Genomic DNA, 21,589 nt, shown 5'->3' with positions numbered 1-21,589 from the left:
GCTCCATGATTTCAGGGTGCACGGACACGACGCACAGATTAAATCTCACTGCCAACATTAGAAAGGGATTAATCAGGATGTGAGGGACGCTGCTGCCTCACCGCGTGTACAGAATCATAAATGTATCTCTGCAGAAGCATGTTGACATTTGTAAGTAATGCAGCGTGATTTACATTTAGATAGGCTAAGGGTGAATTGCTTCAACCCCACATCTGGCGTCCACTCTGTCTTCGACGGAAAGGAGCTCGTCAGTGTTCCAGTAATGACGAGGTCGCTGGATTCCTCATGAGCAATTAAACAAACCCCAAATAAAGTTTTACAGGTAAAACAAAACGTCAATGCTGTTACGTGTCGTAGTGGTGTGTAGTTTGTGTTTTCGCTCTCCTGTGTGCTCTCCAGGTGCAGCTCTTCCATTCACTGAAGCAGGTGATTGAGTTCACCTGTGCTAGCTTCAGCAATGAAGGCTGGAGTATGACAAGCTCCATTCGGCTGCAGGTGTGGAGGGACGGCGTTTTTCTTCAAGAAGAAGAAGATATACTTTATTAATCCCCGAGAGAAATTCAATGTTTCACTCTGTTATTACGAACATGCTACACACACACAGGTCTGAAATACACACATGCGCCGACAGGATTCTGTGGACATGCGTGAATGGAGAGATGTCAGAGTGTCACGGCACCTCTTCAGCTACCAGCCCCAATTCCCATGTTTGGTCCGTACCCGGGATTGAACCCAAGCCAAGTCCCCACAGACTGAGCATGCCTTTAGTGTTGATGTTTAAGTTAGTAGAGTTAAGGACTCATAGATCTGCTACTTTGTGTTTAGTTTGTAAATAAATTCCTCCCTTCTTTTTCCTGGGTTCTGATTTATTGTTGCTCCCCACTCTTGGCTTGTTCTGGTAGCACATATGATAAATTGGATTCGATACAGAGAAGATTAGCATGGCCCCTGCACAAGGATGACACGCAAATTCGTGAAGCGTTTCCCACTCTGGGGAGCGTAACAGCGCTGCAGGCCTGTGTCCACTAACAGCGTTTTTTGCAGTCCAGCGTTTCTGAGCACAAAAACGCTCTCTGCGCCAGCTTGTTTTTGTCGCTGTGCTCTTTTCTAACATCACCGCGCTTGTCACTGTCAATACTCCCTTACCGACCAATCAAAATCAAGAAGGGGCAGGACTTGCAATATCAACTTTGTCTACAACAATGGCGAATGAGAACCTTTCGTTTTTTCAAAGGTACAATTTCCAGGTGTAGAGCTGCTGCTAACGCCAGGACACGATTCCTTTACGTTGTTTTTTTTTTTCTTTGTAAAATTTCCTTAAATAAAAGCAAATATTAAGCCTACAGAATGATTTAAAGCAGACTTAACAGACAACTTTCGCAACCTAGCAACAGTAAGCGCCGCTGAGGAGCGCTCGGAAAACGCTGTTTTTGCTTTTTGAGCGCTGCTTTTGCGTTGCTGGGGCCTCGTGTTTTTGAGGAAACGCTCTGAGCGCCTCGAGTTGAAAAAACTTCACCTTAAAGCAGAAAAGCCCCCGACGTCATTGCTGTTTTTGTCCAATCGGATGAATGTGCAACCGGGCCCCAATGGAGGCCTGATTAGTATCCAATAAATGGGTTCAATTGGCAGTCAGAAATAGAGTCAGAGGCAAAGGCTTCCCTGAAGGATTACAATGTTAAAAGGAAAGAACTAAGACTGACCAACCAGGCGTTGAGTCGTAATAAGTGAAGGGGGAAGGGGAGGGGGACACTGGAATCACCCACCACACACACACACACACACACAAACACACACAGGAGAAGAATATTGTGTTATTTAATGAAGCCCCCTGTGAGCCAAAACAACAGTGCACTGAAGTCATGTGACTGTGTGATGGCCGGTCTGGGTCTCTGGTCATCATTAACTCGTCTGTTTAACATTCACAAATCATTCGTAACACGGGGTGACTGACTTTAATTTACCTCAGACACGCTCTCATCTGTTGTATGAGTTCAGCCAGCGTGATGCGACAGACTGCAGATGTGTCCCTGCATTTGGACCGAACTCATTATAAAGACGGTAATTGCTGTCTCGGCTCATGCAGAGATGAGAGTGATGGCTGCTGGTATCATGAGTTCATGCCGTCGTCCCTTCAAAGCAAAAGGGAAGGCGGACATTTAATTGTGTTTTATTTATTGTTGTTTTATTTTTCAATAAAATTAACGTCTGAAGGCTTGTAAACAATCAAAAACGAGGTATGTTTACCCTGTTGTATCCAAAGGGATCAGAACTGTCTATTATATATCAACAGTCTATATCTAAAAGCTCCCAGCTCAGATCTTCGACTCTATACTGATGATGCACTCATATATTGTTAGTGGTCTTTTCCCGCCCTGTGTGATTGTTTGGCCCGCCCTTATTGTTTTCACCTGTGCATCATTCTCTCACCTGTGCATGATTACCCTCACCTTGTACGAAGCTGTGTCTCAATCCAGGGTTTGCAGCCTTCGAAAGGACGTGTTTGAAGGCCGATTGCGTCAGAGTGGCTCGTCGAAGACTGTCCCGCTTTGAAGGCTCCTTCAGATGCGGCCGACAAATGCGTCCTCCGTTTCCCGGGACAACATATCCCAAGATTCAATGCACATTAATGAGATGGTGGACTCTTAAGCGGCCAAGCAATACACCTTTAAATGTCAAAGTTTTTTGTTTCAAGTCACTCGAATAGCCGTTGATACAAATTACGTGATGTTAGTTGTGAAAGCTAGTTAGCCTGCTAATGACCTGTTGCTAGGCAACAGAAGCCGCTTTTGCTGATGCAAGGTTAAAGGTTGGAACAGTTGGTGATGCAAACAGGAAATCCTCCGTACACCAGACGTCTCATTTCAGTTCGGCCTTAGCGTCTACACAGGCTACGGATGACCCGTCCTCCGGAGACCGCGGCCTTCGAAGGATGGAGAGGACCTAACGGTAACAATGAATGTATATAAAGATGGACGACGCGTCTCCATCTGCTCCCATTGTACAAAAGTGATGCCAAAATAGCCCCCGTGATAGGCGCTGCCATCTTGCCATGGTGAAGTCATTTGGAGCCAGAGACAGGCAGGAGAGATTGGCGGGTGATGCCGCCATAGTCACTTCCGCTAACCCAAGCACACACTTAACACTTAGCTTCTCTGTGTTGGTCTGAGGTTAACGTTCACAGGTTTGGAAACTTCAATGACTGTAGTGATTGTTTTAGTTACGTCTCCTCTCACCGTTCCTCCTCCACTCTGTTAATCCGGAACTGATCGGCTGCAGGAGCCGTATTTGTCAACAGAGCTGTCAATCATCATTTTGACAGCATGAAATAACTAATTAAAATAAACTTGTCAGAAAAATGAACACTTGGATGTAAATCAGCATGACAAGAACTAACTATAATGACAGAAACCATGTATGACCTGTATTTTCATTTTATAGTTTGACTCATGTCCCATCTGTTAACATGGAGGAGGCGGGCTTTATAACCTATACCGCAGCCAGTCAGCAGGGGGCGCTCCAAATGTTTTGGCTTCACTTTTAGGGAGCTGTCATGTCGCCCATCTTTTTATACAGTCTATGAGCGGTGCAGACATCATCAAAGACACAACTGGTACTTCTGAAGCAGACGGAGGAGTACTTGCTGCCGTCGAGGCCGGAATCTAAAAAAGGACGAGGTTACCTGAGGATGAAAACACATCACGACCTGAAGTCAGAGAGATCAAAAGAGTTGAGAGGACACGCTGAGGGTCGAGCGGCTCAAAGACAAACTGGATGAAAACATCCACTCTGATTTCTCCCTGCATCATTTATAGCAGTGGGTCTGTGTGGTCATCCGCAGATACGCTTTCGGCCTCTTGTGTCTCTTTTTGGTCTCTCGCTGGGCGTTTTGACTCTTTGAGGTTGTTTCGCATCTTTTCATCACTTCATGGTCTTTTTGCACGTCTTTGTGGCTCCTTAGCTTCTCTTCTCTGCGTGGTCAGTTTGCATCACGTAGTTGCTGCCTCTTCTGTGTCTCATGTTTTGTGTCACTTTCTTAGTTTAGTTCTGAATGGCTCAATAATTAGTTGCATCTCAGGTCATTTGGGGCCTTTTTGTTCTCGTTGTGCAGCCTCTCTCAGTGTCTGTGGTCGTGTTGTGTCTGTTGTTGTTTTAAATATTCTGTGTTGTGTTTTGCGTTGCGGTTATTTTTGCATCCTTTCATCGTCTCTTTCACGGTCTTTTTGCATCTACAGGAGGCTGTTTTGTGTGCATGGTGTTTCTGTGGTCACTTTGTGTCTCTGTGTTTGTTTTGTGTGTAATTTTGTGTTTTATCGTAATTGTTTTGAATGTCTTATTGGCCACTTTGGATGTATCTGTTATTGTTCAGTGTCTTTTTTTAAGCCTCTGTGGACATTTATATTTGTAGTTGTTTTGAGTCACTTTGTGAGCGTTTTGTATTTGTTATATTTGTTTTGAATGTTTTAAGGTAATTGTATCTATTTTTGGCTGTGTTTATTATTGTTCTGAATCTTTTCATGGCTATTCCTTTTGTGTTTGAGGCTGTTTTTCCTTCTCTTGTGGTCCTTTTGCATCACGTGGTGGCTGTTTGAAGTCTCTGTTGTTGTTTTGTGTCTCTTTGTCAGTGATAGACAAAGTACACAACTTCATTACTTGGGTCAAAGTATTGATACTCCTGGTCAGATATTACTCCAATACAAGTGTCAGTCAAAATTAAAGTACTGGAGTACTTGCTTTTAAAAATAGTATTCAAACCACTTTTTATTTTTCACAATTAATGCGTGCAGTCAAGAATATATGGGAGAATTGTCCTCCTTCTCTGCTGTAGCATCATTACCACCACAAATAAACTTTTCCCACCTGAATAAGATAAGGTTTTTTAGACCCGGGAAGACCCGCTTATAGATGCCAATTGTCTCTTTTCCCATTGCCAGTGAAGTATACTCCTGTCGGTCTCTTTTTCTGCTGCGTCACCGCCTGACGTCACAAACGCGCCAGAGACAGGGTTAGTAAACAGTGAAGATGTTACGGTGGTTAGGTCTTTATTGTATCTATTAGTCAGTCTGTTTATCAAACTCACCGCCAACAAATCTGGAGCGATATTCGAGCGCTGCTCGGACGGAGACGGGTTGAATTTGTTACTGAGATGACGCTGGAAAGGGGGCGGAGATTAGCGTGTTGACATGTGGTTTGTGTTCCCATAAATGCCGGTTGGAGCTGAGGCGATAATTACCCGGGTCTACTGCAGAGTCATTTGACCTGGGTCGGAATGCTGATTGTTACCTTTCCCACTAAGCAAAGAAGCCCAGTGTTAGCGGGTTTTTTGACCAGTGGGAGTGACTTAAATGAAGTGCCTGATCTGAGTGAGGTTTGCTCTGTGTTTGCTCTACGTTCAACCATGGAGACGTGTGAGTTACAGGTACGGCCTTAGACAAACCACAGAACTACAGAACTACACGAACACAGTTTATGGTCTTTCAGATTTAGGAAAGAAAAAAAATTCATCAGCTGACTTCAGAGCAAAAGTAGCGACTAATGAGAACATTCATAGAAATGTAGCAGAGTCAAAAGTACGATGTTTGTCTTTCAGATGTAGTCGAGTAAAAGTCATACGTTTCCCCCAAAATAATACTCAAGTAAAGTACAGATACTCTAAAAATGTTTACTGTCCAGCCCTGCTCTTTGTGTGTGTTTATATTTGCATATCTGTTGCTATTAAGTGTCTTTTTTTGTCGTACATCTTCTCATTCTCTTTGAGCCTGTTATCTTTCCCTTCTGGGCGATGTTGGTTGTTGATTCTGTGCTCCTTTTGTGTCACTGTGCACCTTTCTGTTGCCATTTTGTGTCTTTTTTTTCTCCTTTCACACATTTCATTTTCTGTCATTCTCTTTAGATTGACTTTCAAACTCAAAAACGTTAACACGAACTTCAAACAGAAGCTCTATTCAGGACTCAGTCCATTGATTCACCTCCACTTGAGTGCTTCAGGCTTTTATTCTAATGTTTCCACTTTTATGAAGACTTTGATGTAGCGTGACGTGAAAGCAAAGTTCAGGCACACTTCAAGATTTTTCTCTCTGAAGAGGTTTTATTCTCCTCAATCTTCAGATGTTGCCTCTTCAGTTTAAAGGGTACAGCCTTGGAGTGGTTCAGGTCTTATTTGTTTGAGAGATGTTTCTCAGTCAGACCAAGTGACTGTTCAACCTCTATTGCCCACCTACCATGTGGAGTCCCTCAAGGTTCAATTCTTGGTTCTTCTTCATTCTTTTTCCCCTTTACCTCCTCCCTCTGGGTCTGATTTTCAAAAAGCATGGCATGTCTTACCACCTTTATGCGGATGACAAATTTACCTACCACTTAAAAGAAATGATGGCAGCTCCCTGAAGCCATTGCTGGAGTGTCTGGAGGACATCAAAGCCTGGTTGGTCTTAAATTTTCTAAATTGTAGTTAAAGTAAAACTGAAGTTATGGTGCCTGTGATGCTCCTCCTTCAGACCTGGGCGCCTAAATGGACTGTGATTTTAAACTGGATAAACAGATAAACAAAAAGTTTTTTATCATTTGAGGCTCGGTTTTATTTTTCAATGATTTTGAGCGAATGATTCACGCTTTTATCTCAACTTGTTTGGACTGCTCATGTCATGCTCCTCATGTTGCCGTTAACCTGGCCACTCTTGCACGCTTACAGTTGGTCCAAAATGCTGCTGCTCGTCTTGTAAGGCACCCGTAAGCGAGAACACATTACCCCCATCCTGGCCTGCCTCCACTGGCTCCCTGTTCGTTTTAATTTTAAGATTTTATTGTTCACCTCTGACCTCCTGCATGTTTATAACCCCTCGAGGTATCTGAGGTCGGCTAATCAGCTGCTTCTTGTCATTCCTAAGACGAGGCTGAAAACCAGGGGTCACCGTGCATTTTCAGCGGTGGCCCCCAAATTATGGAACGAGCTTGTTAGGATGGCCCCCACCTTACCCTACTTTTTCCACTTTAATATTCTGCATGTCTTTCAAACACAAAGGACACTTGAAGCTCAAGACGCAGCCGACTCGTTTGAAGCTGTTAAAACTTAACTGAACTCTAATCAGCTGGTGCGATTTATTAATTAGTACACTTTAATTAAAAACACACAATACATCAGAGCATAATTATAGTATTATTCTGTCCTCAGCTGCAGCACAAAGCGTCAGAGCAACAGTGTGATACAAGGACACACGAAGATTAGAGTTTGACGTCAGGCAGCTTTGTAATCAGACTATTCAAGTGTTGACTCAAAGATAAACCCTCACAAAGGTTCACAGCAAATAAATGACTTTGTTTTTCAGCGTCGTGCGGTCAGGGGGTTCCTTATGATTCAGGAGTTATCATGTGAGAGCCATCTTATGCTGCTTTACTCAGGAGGCAGGAGGAGGATCAACACTGATGCTGACACCAAGAAGCAGAGCAGCTTCAAAGCAAAAAAACAAGAGCCTTAAAGACTCAGATTGTCATTCAGGATCTATTATTCAACACAAACTAAAAAAAAATGTGATGAAAGCTTTTAATTTTAAAGTCCTCCGTCTCCTGATGTAAAATGTAAGAGTTAAAACATGCAGATAGATAGATCTGTTAGATACACAAGAGCTTCATCACAAGAGCAGCACAGGCACAGTTTCATGTCACTGTTTTGCAGCCGGCAAACAGTCAAACACACAGTTTATATGCAAATAAAAGACACTGTTGCAACATTTAGAGGGTGACAAGCAGATTCCGACATCTCTACAGAAAGACTCGCAAACGTAAAGGAGAAGTTCGCTATTTTTAAACCTGGGCCTTATTTTTATAACTTTGGGTTGAAACACATGCGCATAAATAACAGTCACACGCACGGAAATACAGACAGATTGTGTCTGTGTTTATTCAGTGAGGAGACTGCATCTAAGTTTTTAATACGGGACGAGCTGACGAGAGGGACGCCGCGGGTCAGAGGCAGATGATCCAGAGAGCAGTTTACCTGAATTTATAATGTGATCCAGCAGGGAGCAGTTTGTAATCATGCAGCGCAGTGAGGACACCGATCTGTGTGTGTTTCAGGCTCTGTCCCTGACTTCATAGGGTCGCAATCAGTCCCATATTTCTGTGAAAACCTTTTATAAAGCATAAAATACGTCTTCACACGCTGTGACTGAGATGAGCCGGAGTTTATCAGAGTTATCACGCCGCGCAGAGAGGACACAGCCGTTAGGAGAGGAACAGATATGATGCAGACCTGTGTGTGTTTTGATGCTCGTACCTGAATCAATAACGTCGCACAGTTAAAGTATAAACTTCGTCTCCACAGGCTGTCATGTGTCCATATGCTGTGTAGTTCGCTTCATGGGAGCGAAGCCAGGGTTGCCAGGTCCGCGAATTTTCCAGCTGAATTGGACTTCTGAAGTCTCTTTAGACGGTTGCACACTTCACACAGTCGCGACTCCGCGTGTGTTTGGAATGTCACAGACACCTATTGGGTTTCCCAGCCCTGTACCGGTCCGGGACCAGGGGTTGGGAACCCCTGACGCAGAGGACTTCCAGCAAGAATATATTCAAAAGCCATGCCTGAATATTTACCTGATTTCAAATGAAGACATTTGAATTCGATGGCTGTCCCTTTATTATAGTATTATTATAGTAGAGTATATGGACGAAGAGCTAGGAGCGAGAGAGAGGGGCAACAGCCGGAGGAGGAAAAAGGAAACCTACGCTTTCTGTACACCAACACAACAATCTCTACCAAATCCTCTCTCCAACTCTAACTCACGTTTCCACCGTGAGTTCCCGAGATTTCAGAGCGAGACTTCTCCTTGAGCGAGACTTCTGTTTCTGGTTACACAAAAAGGATCTTTAAAAAAAGGTTGATCTTTGTAGGGATCATTTCCGTAATGTTGTCAAACAACTGGAGAATCTGAGCCTGTCAGTGGCAAAAACAAGCACATTTAGTGGACGTGCTTTGACTGGGCTCAATTGCCCCAGGGGATTATGTTGCAGTCCATGTGGCTGCATCGCGGCTACGGCGGAGGACATCTACTGGACCGATTCCAAAAGTTTGTGTTCCCAGGAGTCATTTTGACACCCAAAGTTGTAAAAAAGGGGCCCAGGTTTAAAAATACCAAACTTCTCCTTTAATGTGTTCTGACAACGATCAAATATGTAGTCACAATATTTGTCAAACATGGCCGACAAACATAAGGACATAATACAGCGTTCACAATAAAGCACTCTTTAAAAAAGCTGTTTAAAAATGATGTCAGATGTTAAAAATCACGTTGAGCTGCAGAGACGAGTTTTTTTTGCATGGTGGAAATAACACAAAGTACCAAAACATATTTGTTGCAGTGAAAATCTTGTTTAAAATACCTTCTTCCAGCTCAATTAGAGAGGTAAGTCCATGGAAAATCAGGATGTAAACACACGGTGAACATCGGGGGGCTTTCAGTCACTCATTATGCTCTCTTATGAATCAGTGTTATTAGTTTTCCAGCATTGAATGGCTGACTCAGTCTGATCTTCTGTCGCCTGCTGAGTCCAAAAACGTCATTTGCAAGATGCAAGATGTCGTCTGTTTTCCCACTTCTCTTATTACGATGAAACGGTGTGACCATTAATCACACTGAAAGGTTAACAGATTTGATTATCCCCTGGCACATAAATCAGAGTCACATTTGAATCTTATTATCTCCATGAGGTTTTTGCTGCAGGAATAAGAGCAGCAGCAGCAGCAGGTGGTGATGTGATGATTGGGGTTGGCTGTGGTCATGGATGGGCGGTGGAGTGTCCGTCTCAGTGCACAGCCACAGTGACAGGCAGCATGTTTTGAAGCAGCTCCCCTGAGGACTGCGAGTGAGAGGGATGAACGCTGTCTGGTGCCATCCTCAGGCTCATGCTGCCATCAGCCAGAGCGGGCGCGACCCTGAAAACCCTGTGACTCGGCCGGATTGCAACAATGAACTTCCTCTTGAATGTTTCACTCAATACGATGTAAATAAACGGGTTGATGCAGCTGTTAGCGTAGCCTAAGCTGATTGCAATGTTGTAGGCGTACATGAAAGCAAAGGTGGGTCTCTGTACTCCAAGGTGGGCCAGCTGTAGGATGTAGTAGGGGGCCCAGCAGGTGAAGAAGGCCAGACATATGGCCACTGCCATGCGGGTGACCTTCCTCGTCCTCACCCTGAGGCTGCGCTGAGGCAGAGGGGCGACTGTAGCTGACATGTTTTGGAGAATCTTAAAGAAGACCCCACAGATGATCACCCAGGGGAGAGCGAAGGCCAGGAAGAACTGGTAAAGCGTGAACCAGTATGTGTCAGTGGCTGGGTTTGGCAGCAGGAGTGCACAGCCCACTGAGCCGTCCTTGAGGCGCATGAGTCCCGTGTACATCCACACCGGCGTGATGGAGACCAGAGAGAAGATCCACACCAGAGCCACAGCCGCCCCGGCCACACAGGGGGTCCGGACATGCTTGAAGCGGATGGGATGGACGGTGGCCAGGTAGCGATCCAGAGTCATCACAGTCAGAATGTAGGTGCTGACGATCTGGCTGTTGGAGTCGAGCGCTGTGATGACAGTGCACATGGTGGCACCGAAGCACCAGGAGCCGTTTCCCACCAGCTGGTGGATGAGGAACGGCATGCCGAGGAGGAAAAGCAGGTCAGCGATGGACAAACTGAAGATGAATATGTCCGGGACTGTTTGCTGGGAGCAGAACTTGGTTTTCTTCACGATGGTGTAGATGACGATGGAGTTTCCAAAGATCCCAAAGAAGCAGATGACACCAAAGATGCTGGGCATGAGCACGTTGTTGTACTGTTGCTCATGTTCTGGCAAAAAGCAGATCAAAACAGAAGACACACAAACACAACACAAAGTGAATCCTGCTGCATGTCTTAATCTTTATATTATTTTCCCATTTATGCTGAAATAAAAGATAGAATTTGACAAAAACAATCTGTTTATTTACACACTTTTGCTGTTTCATATTTTGTTTATTTTAAGCATTCTGAACTAATTTTATAAAATATGGAGCAATAAAAATAAACTTGAATTTAATGTAAAATGACTGAAGCATTCTTTAATTTTTTGACAATCATTTTGCATGTGTTACACAGAAGTTTTGGTTCATTAAAGGAGTCTAACATTTATTTCAATTTCAAAAGAAGAAACATCTCACCTTCTTCTGGACTCTCAGGCGAACTGAAGAATGAAAAAGATGAATTTGAAGTGTAGTCCATCCTGAATACACTTTGGTGGTCTACCTTTTAAACGTCTTAGCAGTGTAAAAAATAAAACAAAAATAGTATTATAATCATAGTAATAATAATGGTAAGACTTAAATAACAATTTTTGGATCGAAATAAAGTCCAGTTAGAAACGGGACACTATAACAGCAACATTGAATTATTAAGAAGACAATATTAGTCCATAGATATTACAGCAAAGGTGCAACGCCGCGCGCATGTTTGTAACAATCCAGATGACTCCCTCATTGCGCGCGACATCAACAACGCACCTCATGAGAAAAACAACGAGACGACGTAACAAACTCGTCATTCCGCCAGTCTTAAAACAGCCTCTGACTTCAATTAAAGGACACTTAATTACTCAATATGCACACATATTTTCCAATATTATACTTACAATGTTATCCTCCTAGTTTTAAAAAAAGATTTAGCCTACCTGTTCAGCCACAGACTGTCTCTATCTTAAATACAGATCCATACTAAGTTGTCCTATACCGTGTCCCTATACTATATTCTCTATGGTACTGCTACATCCCACAGTTAGACCATCACTGACGCTGTTTTTCGAAAGTCAAGTCTCTCCACTAGATGTCAGTATTGTCAATATTTTAACACATCTACCCCTCAGAATTAAAAGCAGATGTCTAAAAAATGAAAACAACGAAAAGAAGACCAAATATTTGACCAATAATGGGTTCACTAGTGGGATAAAGGTAAAAGTCAATACACTCCCTGCTGGCTAGCAACATGTGAGGGTAGGAGATGTATTATAGGCTACTTTATTTTTGTAAATCAAAGTCTAGAAAAACTTAAAATTGTATCCCCGTGTGCTTTTTTTTTACCTGCTCTTATTACATGATATATACAGGGATAAATCTCTAAATTATTATTAATATGATTACTTTTCTATGATTAGAAGAACCAGCAGATACCCCCTACAATGTGATGTTTATATGGTGTTTTAAAAAAAATTTAAACAAAGTCAAAAGTAATTCTTAAGAAGCTATATAGGCAGAAAGACAGACAGACAGACAGACAGATAGACAGATAGATAGATAGATAGATAGATAGATAGAGCTATGCCACACAGAACATAGCTACCTAATCATATCCAGACCTATTAGCATTAGCCTACTTATAATAAACATGGGGGATAATTAAAGCCAGTTGTAGCTACAGTAACAGTTATGTGGTGGGTTTGGCAGGCCAGAGGAGCAGACTGACGGGGAGGAGCTCCAGTCACAGCAGCAGGCAGACCCTCCCAGCTCTGTGGAAGGAAACGGAAATAAGCGTCGTAAACCTTATGCTAGCAGCTACATTTAGGCTCCTAGGACGGGGTGTAAGCGACATCACACATACAGTTTGCTGCCTCTTAAGAGGAAACAGGGAGTGGATAATTACACGACAGGGTTTTTGTTTGTTACTGTGTCAGCATCGAAACGGAATATCTCGAGTGGTGAGTTTTCCTTATGATTTCTCTTCAGGTAAAAGTTGTGTACTTGTTTTCCTTTCGCGACGCAGGCTAGTCAAGTTCTCTAACGTTAGCTGGGCTAACTGTGCCACTAAGCTAGCAACAACAGCTCGCGCTATGAAAAAAAGGTGTTTTCTTCCTTTTCACATTTGCCAACGTGAAGCTAGCTCTCAGGCCTCGAGTGTCCATAAACACCCGTTATTTATTGTGAACTCAGTACTTGTTTAGAGTAATGTCATCTCTAATTTTCCAGTTGTGATAAATTAACGGGGTTAAGTTTGAAAATCCCACTGCAGCGCAGTTATTGTTATCCGACCGTTAGCCGGCAAGCTAGCTCGAGCGCTCGAGAGCACTGGGCGCAGGCTGTTAGCTGGAACAGATTCGATGCTCTCGAGCTCGCGGAGAACCGTTAAAATGCGGTTAGGTGCGTAAAATAGCATATTAACATTACTATATGTTGAAATCTGACAGTTAAGTCAAAATAAAATCCAAGGAGTATTGCAAAATTGAGGGAATTATCAGTTATCAGTCTGCCCTCCTGTGGAATTCAGCTTCCCTTTTCATTACTTTGTCCTAAGTAACGTTACTTTAGTCACCGATGATGTGCTTTGTTGTGTTCGGTAAGGTTATAGAGGCCATAGTTGAGTTGTTGACAGTTGTACTGTAAACAATGGCTGCAGTCACATTTAAGAACTTACTGTCCAATTACTTTTCTAGAATATGCGTGATACATCTTCTGATCTAACTAACAAAGATAACATTTTTTTAAGTACCAGTAACCAGTAACCAGAAAGTTTGCATTTGTCAATAAGATTATTATTGTTTTGGTTTTGGTTTTGTCACCTGCCTGCCTGTCAGGCTGTCAGATTTAATGGCCTTACTCGACGTAGAGCTCTATTAGCGTGAACCCCTCAGATCTGCACGGTGTCATATTAGCAAACAACTTAATGAGATAACGTAGCTTTATCCATTTAACTCTGTAACTCTGCAACTGTCGGTTTAGCCAGAGTATCAGTGTCAGCTCTGCTTAAGAAGGCTACTGACTTATCTGAGTCTGAGCCAGGTGGTTGGCTGTCAAGACTCTGGAGAAATGATCGTTGATTGTGGTGAACTTTGCATCCATAACCTGTTGTGCTTGAGTGTTAGCCAGAGTTGCAGGCCTAAACCCCTCTTTACATGTGTAATATATTTATACATAAAATCTCAAGAGAACGCAGCATGTGACCTCTAGACCACAAAATAACATTCTCATAATTACAGGAATCAATTATATAAACATTTTATGGGTACAACTTGGATGTATTCAAACAAGCACAAAGTAAACATGAAGGGGAAATCAATTTAGCATTTTCCAGATGTTCTCAAGGTTCAGACCAAACAAAATTTGTCTCTAGGATTTATTTAGGTCATCGTAATCTTTTTATGTTTAAGATAGTCATGTCTTAGAATAAACAAACCAGTATGCCTAATTAACTACCAATCTTTCCTTGGCTGTGCGGTAGTTTCTCTTCACTACATCTAAGTCTGATTGGGTACCTCCTTGTCTCTTGTTTGCAGGTACCTTACTGTAACCTTTATGTGAGGTCTAAGCCCTAAAGGAGCGGGTCACAGACGGGAGGAGAGACTCGGGAGAAAAGCATCTGGCTGCAGGAGCCTGGATACGTGTTTTTATTTTTTATTCAGTCCCTGAAACACAACAGCCAAGCAGTTTATCAGCACGAAACAACAACAACAGACATGGAGGCCATTGCCAAATACGATTTTAAAGCAACTGCTGATGATGAGCTTAGTTTCAAGCGTGGCGAAGTCCTTAAGGTAAGAGATGACTATTTGAACATTGAAGGTTGAGGCTTGTCTGCATTACTCATAATTATGAAATGCCTGGGTCCATTTCCTGTGTGGTTAATCATATTCTGTGCTGTATTGAATCAAAGTGGCAGCAACAGGAGAGAGCGTTTTAGGTGTAGGATTTAAATCATCACATGGTTGAAGCTACAGAGTAATCTGTTTTTTATCGAGATCTGTGTGTTCTTTTTCATTCATATTAAACATTGCCAGATGTTCCTTTTAAAGTTAAACCACGTTAAAAAAGAGAAGAATATCAGTCGTCCTGCGCTGTTAGCTCTAAAACATACTGCATCATGTTATGATACCAATGGTAATTACATGGGGCAACAGAAAAACAACATTTTTAAGTCCTAGATGCTGCTGCCCTTTGTATGACTGTGGAAGGTCCCAATGATCAAAGAGGCTAAAGATGTGGGGTTTTTGTTCCATTATGAACTATCTAAAGTGCTCTCTGTGAAACCCAGATCCCCAGGCATGAGAGGCTTATTCAAAGCCTTGTGCTTTCTGGTTGCCTGAAAAGCATTTGTGTCACTCACGACCTTGATGAGATAGCCAAGATATTAGGAAGTACATACTGCAATTTTTTTCTAGGAAGCGATTCTCTTTGGATTTAAATTCAATCATCATAATCCCTCTGTTTGTAGTCAGGACAGAAAGAGGCGAGAGTGCAGAAAAAATGATACAAACCTTCACATCTCTCCGCATTTTCAAGGAAAACGTGTGTAGCTAAATACTGACTTTTTAGCATTCTTTTGATCATGCATGACTTGGGAATTATTTTCTCCCCTGTGGCTTTCAGGTCAGTCCTTAAAAAAAGATGCCTGCCGTTAAAACGGTTCTCGGAAACCGTGTCTTGAGCAGCTGGCCGATAACAGAGTGAATAGCCTCTTTGTAAAAGATACATTTCGAAAGGAGCACACAGCTTTGTGTATTTTCACTGTAACCTGTCCGCCTGTTTCTGATCATAACAGTAAACTGTTTTCACGGGCAACATCTGGTTTGGCAGACATGCAGGTAGATGGAAAGCTGTTGTGGTGCAACTGAACATAAACATAATTTATATTTAATGATATTAAATATATGTAGTTAATTATCCAGTTTAAATTAAAATTAATGTTGTCATGATGTTACTACTAAGGCTGTGACTAAATATGCTGACACACAAGAGTTGTAGTTATCAGTTGGCTTATTGATATCTGCACCTACAGAAAAATACTCGCCAACTGTTGCTTTATATATAAAATGACCATCAGATTGATATAAACGTACGTCGTTATGTGCAGCACTTCTTTACAGCAAAACTACTGCCAATAAGAATTCTTATACTAGATTATTCCTCCTCCAGAATCTTCATCTTAACTCTGGAGGGCCTTTGTATCAATATGATCAAGCACCTTGACTTTATACTGTCATATAATATACTGTGCTTATGCAATATAAAAGCCGGCTGTCGTGTGTGAGTTGGCTGTTCCGTCAGGGCAGGAGTGCTGTGTTTTTTCTCCTGAATAAGAGATTTGAATAAGGAGTTTTGAAAAGATGTCTTATCTCACCAGGGGGGCGAAGAGAGAGGAGGGAGGGAGAGTCAGCTTAGGAAACACTGAGCTTAATATGGGTTCTTATTAAATTTGCATATGAGAAGAAGAAGTGCTGTACTTTCCCTCTAATTTCAACTGCTAGCTGTCTCAAAACTTTTTCGCAGATGGCAAAGTTCCAGCCAAGATGTGAATGCCAAATTCCCCAGCTAATTTATTTCTTTAGTTGACGTCTTTATATATGGGATGTGCATATTGTTACATCAATAGTTTAGACTAAGTTAATATTGTTATCTGAAATCACATGTCTGGTATCTCTATCTTTTCAGTTCCCCAATGGTTCAGAATGACAGTGCTTACAGTTCTCAGTATGTTTCCTTCCTTACAAGATGCATTGAAGGCGTTTTCTATCCTGTTCACGGCAGCGCTCTCTGCAAAAGCTTCTGCATGTGTAGAAAACATTAAGCAGGTTTTAATTGTGGTAGTTTTACAAGAATGACTAAAAAGTAATTACTCAAACTTTATTCTCCACTTTCAGTCTCATCATATGCGTGTAGCTCTGCTTTGGATCTACGCCTGAGGCTCAACAAACACAACATTGATTGATTCTGTTTCATTAATATAGCTTTTATAGACGGCCATCTTTATTTTGTCACAGTATATATAATTGTTTTATTATTAAGAGAGAGTACAATGTATAGTGTCCGAAACAGGGGCAGAGAGAGTGGGGACGATATGTGGCAAAGCCTCCGCACACGGGACGCACGATATAACTTTCGAGCTAAACCGGCGCCCATATCATAACTATATTAACAGATACAGTAAATGCCACTATATGTAAGGGCTTGGACGGTATGTTTATCGAACGATTCAATACTATCCTGATAATGAGGTGCTGATTCTACAAGTATTCTAAACACCAAACCTAGGGGAAAATTTAAATCATACACTTTAAAAGGCTGTACATATACCAGTAGGAGTCATAATTGCAAAAAGTCAGTCAATATTTCTGCGATTAGTTTTCAGCAGCATCTGTTTCTGCTACTTATAAAAGCTGTATTGTTTTATTGATATGAAAGTTAATCAAAACAGACAAACAATTAAGTTTGTGGCCTCATGAAAAAGTCAGTGTTTCTCTTCTGATTTACAAAGCATGCATGGTTTGTAATTTTCCTGGTCTGCTCAAACAGTGCCTTATATTCTGGAAAAGCAGCGCTGACGGAAAGACAGAATGCCCTAACGAGACAAAAATCAATTGAACGATTGTAAAAAAAGCAGAACTGTGATACATCATGTACCCTACGATAGGCCTACGATATGTAAAGTTTGAATATTTCTACATCCTGGTCTTGCATGTTTAACCCAGATATTTAGTAGCATAACTGTTCGTGCATCTTAAAAGCTGCAAGAAACTCTTAACAAGTTATTTTTGGACTGCGAATGAATCATAAATTGAAAAGGAAAGCCTGCATAAATGTTGCCTCCAGGCCTGTCCACGATTCATATGAAGCATTTGTTGGCTTCTTTGCCCAAAGGACCAGTTCACTTTTTTTAATACCCTATGAATCTACCCGACGTTTGTCGGATACCATCCCCCTCTTCTTTTCTTTCATCTTCTTATGTCCTGCTTCCCTCTTTTTGTTCTCCCTCACAGTACTCATACATTAGTCTCAAGTCTGAATGTTTCCCCTCAGGTAACTCGTGCAAAACAGGACGAAACAAGCTCCTGTCATTCACTGAGACTTAATGGTACACAGGTGGACCTGTGCTAGACCTTGTTTAGCATGCAGCTATAAGGCTACAGTTCTGAGTAATTTTGGTGATCTATCAGCAGCGATTTTAGACCGTTTGATGCAGCTGTTATTGTCTTTCAGTTATAACTGAGGTTTACTGTGACATTTTTTGTGGTGAATTATGGTAAGCTTGAAATGTCCTGGCCTACAAAGTAATAGAGGAAGTTTCTCATACCTAAAAATATGCCCTCGATTAGCCTGATGTTAGCTGTGTGTGCCCGCTACCTTTGTAGCTACTAAACATAGTTTTTACTGATATCTCTGCATTAGTTTAAAGGAAAGATTTAGTATACTAAGCACAACAGTAAATAAACCCACGTCATTTTTATCTCTCTTGCTTTATTATCTCACTTTACTCTTTGAACTCTTTGTCTTTTTGAACAGTTTGATACTTGATTACATAACAGTTGTTTAAACATTAATAATACTAAATTAAGCCCTCTCTACACATTACATAAAATAAAGGCAAATACTCAAGAAACAAATCACAAACAGCTGAAGAAGTTGGTTCTAGTCATTACAGTTTATATGTTGGCTGTACATCATGATATGCATAAGCATTACTTCATCTAAATGAACAAGTTTCTGAGGTGGACTGTGTTCATAGTGGCTCCTTTGCTTCCATCACCAGTGCTATCTGTCCTCTGATACTAATACTAAGCAGCTCTGCTCTCAGGACAAAGGGTCCCTCTCATGAGAGAGAAAGACCCCGTTAAGGCTTCTCTTGTATGTCGCATCCTTAACCTCTCACCATCTTCAGTATCACTGGGAGATGGTGGCTGTGTTGCTGTCAGTCGCCCTGTTGCATACAGGGAGATCTGTGCATCTGCTTTCATTCATAACATCACTGCCTGTCACTACACATTACAGCGGGGCAGTTTTGTGAATGTTTGAAGTGTCTAAATAAATGTTTTTCTGTACAAAAATGGTAGTTTCGTCGTCAACATTGCAGCGATTTCAATTATGCTTGTAAAACCTGCATTGAGCTGGTATGGTTTGGTGCTGCTGTTGACATAGCATAGCATGCACTTGCTAATGCCGTAGGCTGAGTAGGATCTACACCAGCATTTCAGTAAGTTACTCACTATGCAAGAGCCCAAGTACTAGGCAGATTCATGTCACAACGACATGTTACTCCTTGTGACTTGCTTTTAGAAAAGTATGTTTTATATAAGCATTTATCTAACGTCTAACATCTAACGGTCTGCCACTAAGGGCCTCGTTTTGGGGCATAAAATCCTGTTGTGTCAAACTTTTCAGTCACCCTGAAATGTGCTGACTGTTGTCATTAAATCAAAATGACCCATAAAGGTGGGTGATCACAAAAAGATTGCGTTGAATATAAAAGATGTAAATTATATTAAATGTCAGCTACCACCACTAATAGATTCTCATTCTGTGGGACACACAATGATGAACTAGCTTAAGCCACGGGCATAGGTTAGCTTTGATATCTTGGCTTTTGGCAAACTCTCACTCCTCTCCACCTCATCCAAGTCCAAATATGGTCACGTCTAGCTACAATCATGACGGCATCCAAAATGCAGAACTAAAGGCTACAAAAAGCCAGTAAACGAACCAATGAGTGATGTCATGGTGGCTAAATCCATTACTTATAAAGCCTATGATCTTGTGATCGGTTGCAGCACTAGCATCCAATGAAATGCTCTCTCATTTTTATGACTCTCTCCCATGATGCACTGGACCTACAAAGAGTTATTGGTCTTCATTATGTTTGTGTTGTTGTGTACATGCAGTGCTATTGGCTGCTGTAAATGCCAAATCAAAATTGCGACGACTCCCTTCTAGCTGGGGTTTTGAAAGAAGCATGCAAATATGCAGAAGGGTCCGTTACTTGTTTCTCTGCACAGGTTAGCTATCAAGCTGTCCAGCTACGTCTCAATATAAGTGTATTGCAACAGGATGAGCATCCTTTCTCTGATGAGAGGAGGCTCTTATTGTCAAATGGCACCAAGACATGTAGTAATCATGTTCCACAACCTTCATCCAGCTGTGTCACTGTGACTCACACAGCTGGATGAGTAGACCTGGCTCCCCTCCTAATTTGCAGCTTTGAGTCAACACCACCATTAGGTTCTGTCATTTGATACTTAATGAGTAATGAAGCATTAAAACAGAGATGCTCTTCATATTAAAAAACGGCTGTTAAGTAGCAGTTTGCTGACAGAGTCGTGTAATGTTGGCTGATCTTATAATTACATGTGTGTGCTTTTACTCCACGTAATGCTTTGCTCCTTATCAGTAGATGGCACACAGAGCTCTGGTACCTTCCTATTTTATCTTCACAGGCAGCTTCAAGTTGTTTAACTGTTTTTCACTTCTCTCTTAATCTAAACACGGAGCCGATTTGTTGCTGTTGTTGTTAATGTAAAAATTGGAAAGTAGTGAAGCGCGGGGCCTGCATGTAAAGTATCGTACAGTACAAATGTGTGTGAGTGGGCCCATGACAAATTTCCATAATGCCGACTGGTTCGGTTTCACAATGTGACTTCCCATCATGCATGAACAAAAAGGGGAAATAGGCGCTGCTGCTTAAGACTGTCTTTCTTTAAATGTAGCTGTAAGATGTTCAGCTTTGTGGCCTTTTTTACTCTGTGGGCTCGGTCTCGGTTACTTTGTGCAACTTCTGGAGTTCACAATAATCAGTGAGGTCCAAACACACGCACACTTCTTCACATGCAACTACCAGAGGAAAAACACTTTGATTTAGGTGATTGAAAACTCATTTATTGAAGTGAAATTGTCCTTAAATGGTTTCAGATGTATGTGGATGTTGTAGCATTTGAACAGAGCAGTATGACACTGTGAAATCACTGGCGGGTAAATCATCATTAATCAAATTCACAGCTGTCTCTTGTCTGAATACATTAAATACATGTCAACCCGTTATCTGCAGTAACCTATCCTGTCACTAACAGCATTGCTAATCTAATCGGCTGTTTCCAATGCTTAACCTTGTCGTATTCTTCTAATTTTGTGTGTCAGAAAGCAGATCTAGAGGCAAAGCGGCAGGCATTGTGGAGGCCACAGCCACAGCAGAGTCTGGCCATTGCCCTGAGCACTGTACACTTGTTCTCATTTCCTCCTTAAATAAATAAAGATTAACAGCCGTGCTGCTAGTTTACAGAATTAGCTCCCATCAACAGATCTTTGAACTCTGCCCACGTAGCACGATCGAAGATCCGCCTTTTTCCCCCTCACTACTTCTGCAAACTGCTGTCCACTCATTCAGAGCATTTGTTTTTTAAACTCTGTCCAAGGCATACTGTTCTGTCAATATTGTGTTTCAGCAGCGTATGGCTTAAGACTGACATGAGCAATTAGATTATCAGTAGAGCTGAGGCTTTTTGGGACCAGGAAAACACTCAGTAGTCTTTTTTTTGGAGGCAAGTATAAACTCATTAAGAGGTAAATGAGAACTACTATATATGGTTGGAAACAAAATGGCCTGAAACTTTATCCTCAAAACATTCTATAGGCTGGGAAATGTAAGGTTATTTATCTAACAAACAAACCTTTATTTTAACATTGTTTGCGTTACACTATGTAACATTGGCCTAACTTTGTGAGATCTCACAAATAAATGGATTTTTCTAAAGGCAAACAGGATCATAATCATGTCATGTCATGTCACTCATCCTGCCGCCCCAAGGCCTTCTCAAGCCCAGAGTCAAACTG

General features: G+C 41.7%; 2 protein-coding genes and 1 non-coding gene across 3 annotated transcripts in view; 2 read left to right on the top strand and 1 right to left on the bottom strand.

Moving 5' to 3' along the window:
* Positions 1–890: 890 nt before the first annotated feature.
* On the top strand, positions 891–993 carry LOC138604506 (U6 spliceosomal RNA). Its single transcript, XR_011309292.1, has one exon. It is a non-coding gene; the product is annotated as a U6 spliceosomal RNA (small nuclear RNA).
* Positions 994–9,792: 8,799 nt separating this feature from the next.
* Positions 9,793–11,237, bottom strand: mchr1b (melanin-concentrating hormone receptor 1b). Its single transcript, XM_069676386.1, has 2 exons — positions 11,177–11,237; positions 9,793–10,826 (listed from the first exon to the last, which is right to left on the bottom strand). Exons 1-2 carry the CDS (start codon positions 11,235–11,237, stop codon positions 9,793–9,795), a joined length of 1,095 nt encoding a protein of 364 aa, XP_069532487.1.
* Positions 11,238–12,548: 1,311 nt separating this feature from the next.
* The window catches only part of grb2b (growth factor receptor-bound protein 2b), a 32,682-nt gene continuing 23,641 nt past the window's right edge, over positions 12,549–21,589 (top strand). Inside the window, exons 1-2 of the mRNA XM_069675916.1 lie at positions 12,549–12,702; positions 14,275–14,532. Coding sequence (XP_069532017.1) covers positions 14,455–14,532 — 78 coding nt within the window. The 5' untranslated portion in view covers positions 12,549–12,702; positions 14,275–14,454. The remainder of the gene's footprint in view (positions 12,703–14,274; positions 14,533–21,589) is intronic.

The sequence above is a fragment of the Semicossyphus pulcher genome, unplaced genomic scaffold, assembly GCF_022749685.1.
Source record: "Semicossyphus pulcher isolate SPU_LCO1_2020_fin unplaced genomic scaffold, fSemPul1.0.p SCAF_25, whole genome shotgun sequence".
Lineage (NCBI taxonomy): Eukaryota > Metazoa > Chordata > Actinopteri > Labriformes > Labridae > Semicossyphus > Semicossyphus pulcher.
This window is presented reverse-complemented; position numbering and strand designations above follow the sequence as displayed.

What these genes read in the sequence shown, in the direction of transcription:
- mchr1b (XM_069676386.1), bottom strand. Translation starts at nt 11,237, where the DNA reads ATGGACTACACTTCAAATTCATCTTTTTCATTCTTCAGTTCGCCTGAG. An exon ending in GCCTGAGAGTCCAGAAGAAG is followed by an intron (nt 10,827 to 11,176) that starts GTGAGATGTTTC and finishes GCTTTTTGCCAG; the next exon opens with AACATGAGCAACAGTACAAC.